This window comes from Micromys minutus (assembly GCF_963924665.1).
Source record: "Micromys minutus genome assembly, chromosome: 12".
Lineage (NCBI taxonomy): Eukaryota > Metazoa > Chordata > Mammalia > Rodentia > Muridae > Micromys > Micromys minutus.
The window spans coordinates 12,218,270-12,220,954 of record NC_137981.1 but is presented as its reverse complement, the minus strand read 5'-3'; the positions used below and the strand labels follow the sequence as shown (position 1 = coordinate 12,220,954).

The 2,685-nt window shown below is 43.0% G+C and overlaps 1 protein-coding gene across 1 annotated transcript; it reads right to left on the bottom strand.

The window, feature by feature from the left end:
• Positions 1-1,121: 1,121 nt before the first annotated feature.
• On the bottom strand, positions 1,122-1,394 carry LOC308428424 (non-histone chromosomal protein HMG-17-like; the record flags this gene model as incomplete). The annotated part of the gene is made up of 1 exon (XM_080926873.1): positions 1,122-1,394. One exon carries the CDS (start codon positions 1,392-1,394, stop codon positions 1,122-1,124), a length of 273 nt encoding a protein of 90 aa, XP_080782999.1.
• Between the last annotated feature and the right edge of the window lie 1,291 nt (positions 1,395-2,685).

Sequence of the window (2,685 nt, the reverse complement as noted above, 5' to 3'; positions counted from 1 at the left end):
CAGTAGAATTGGGACACCAAGAAGGGACATGTGGAGAGTAAGTCCTTTGTCTAAAAACCTAAACAGATCAATAAGTGGAATAAATTGCATGATGAACGTCAGGTGGACCACACAAGCTACATTTCCATCCTGTGACAAGGAACTATCAAGAAGTTTAGTTTCAATTGTGGTAGTTCTGTCCTTCAATCCTGTGGTAAACATGAAAGCTGTGAATTGGACTGTATTGGCAGGAAGACATTGCAGATATGGAGAACACACCTGATCCAGATTTTGACACCGAGAGATACAGGCTTTCATCCCCATGTTGAGGTATACAGGCTTCGGGATTCTTTTTTTTTTTTTTTTTTTTAACTGTAACCAGCTTTATTAAAGATACTTTTCATAAACAATCATGGTATTCAGGCAGGACATGAGCAGACACTCAACAATATACAAGAACTTCCAAATTCCCTTCTTGTATAGACTACCAAAATCAGAAAGCCACTGTAAAACCCAATGAAATCTTCATTCAATGCCTCGAAAAGGGGAAAGTAGCTCAGAGTGAGGGCTGACATTTTACATTAAGGATGTTGTTTAACAACTTTTCACAAGCCGACCCTGACTTTCGGGAAATGAACATGGCAGAATTATCAATCTGAAGATCCACAATCTTTTATAAAAGGAACCATTGCTCTTCTGAGAACACTTGAAGTCACTGCAAAATCCACATTGTCCAATAGACTAGAAAACCAATGTTGGGGATCAGGTTTCAATAGGTCTCTGGTTTTAAGAGAATTATGTCTATGTTCATGGTACACAGGGGAAAGGTTATAAAAATGAATTTAGAGTTTTCCCAGACCACAAGGCATTTTGTACCTTGGTATCCACCTATGCAGGATCAGGAGCCTCTCAAAATTATCAAGGAAAGAGGTTTTTCTGTCCTCAATCCAGCTTCAGTGATATTTTAAAATGTTAGTGACACATGATCCTCCCCCCTCCCACAATGAAGTTTTCTGTGTGCTAACAATATAGTTAAAAAAAAAGTAAAACAAAATTCTGCATTTTTTATAAAACTTGATAAAAAATAGTATTTCAAACTGTACAGTCACCAGAAGTACACAGTTATCAAAAATGCACACACGTCACTTGGCATCTCCAGCACATTCAGCTTTTTGTGCCTGGTCTGTTTTGGCATCTCCATTTTCTGCAGGATTATTTGCATCCTTCCCGGCATCGGCTTTCCCCTTCTTCCCCTTGGGTACCTTCTCTCCCTTCTTTGCTGGGGCCTTTTTAGGTTTGGGCTCAGGCTTTGGAGGAGCAGGTTTGGCAGACAACCTTGCAGATCTTCTCTGTGGCTCGTCCTGCACCTTGGCTTTGTCTCCTTTAGCATCCCCTTCAGCCTTGCTTTTGGGCATGGCGGCGGCAGGGGACTTTGGCGCTGAACACGAGTATACAGCGGCGCGCGGGCTTGGTCCGTCCGGGGGTAGTCCTCGCTGCTTCTTCACGTTGCTCCTGGCTTCGGGATTCTTAAGATCATGTAAAGTGTACACCTGTAATCCCAGGGCAGAGAGGCAATTAGTTCGCTGCCTACAAGGAAGTCAGTCTGGGACAGAGTCAGTTCAAAGAGCAACAAGTTTGTTTCCAAATGTGGCAGCATACAGCTTTAATCTGGGCCATAAATTCTAGTGGATGACAATATAAAACAATTTGAGGGCGGGAGAGATGGATCAGTGGTTAAGAGCACTGACTGCTCTTCCAGAGGTCCAGAGTTCAATTCCCAGCAACCACATGGTGGCTCACACCCATCTGTAATGGGATCTGACGCCTTCTTCTGGTGTGTCTTAAGAGTGACAGTGTACTCATACATAAAATAAATAAATCTTTAAAAAAAAACAATTTGAAAAGGAAGTAAGGATTCCTTCTTCTTTACTTGCTGAATTTACTTGCCAGGCCATCTAGGATCATGGCAATCACAGTTTCCCACAGTTGACTTGATTTGACAGCAGCTGTAAGTCATTCCCGTTAGTTCCTGTACTATATACAGCATTTCAAAGGTTCTGTCAGTCTAGAGAACCCTGATCAACACAAATCCTTTCACTCAGGAGACAGAGGCAAGCCAAGCTCTCAGTCCAAACCAGCCAGGTGAAATTCCTGGAGTGTAAAGCTTAGGCTGTGAAGGAACCATGGTAATAAGAAAGCTGTTGAAAAATCATTGAAAAAGAGCACCGTGGTTCTAGTACCAAAAGGCAGCAGAACATGACAGCCTCAGAGGTTGGGATCTGTATTTAGAGTCAGGAAAGGAAGAAGGGGCTGTAGAATCCCCCTCTGCACCTAAAGGCACTATCTGTGGTCAGCTGCATGAACTTAGAGAAAAGATGCTGGGTGAAGCTATGAAGACAGAGCTTGAGTTGTGTTGCAGACACCAGGATGTTAGAGATTGCAGAGCCTTGGGTTCACTGCCAAGGAAAGCTTACAACAGGGGGCTGAACCAGTCCCAGAGAGAAGTGTGCTGCAGCCTGTAGGAGGTTGACATCTGAGCAGTTTTTTTTTTTCCTTTTCTTTTTTCAGCAGACCTGGAGATGCAGACTTTGGTGTTGGCCCCAATGGATTCGGTTGTTGCTGTGGTTCGGTATTTCTCCTCTATGCTCTCTCCCTCCTACTGGAATAGTTTTGGAAATTCTGTGTCATGAAATGGTGGATTATATT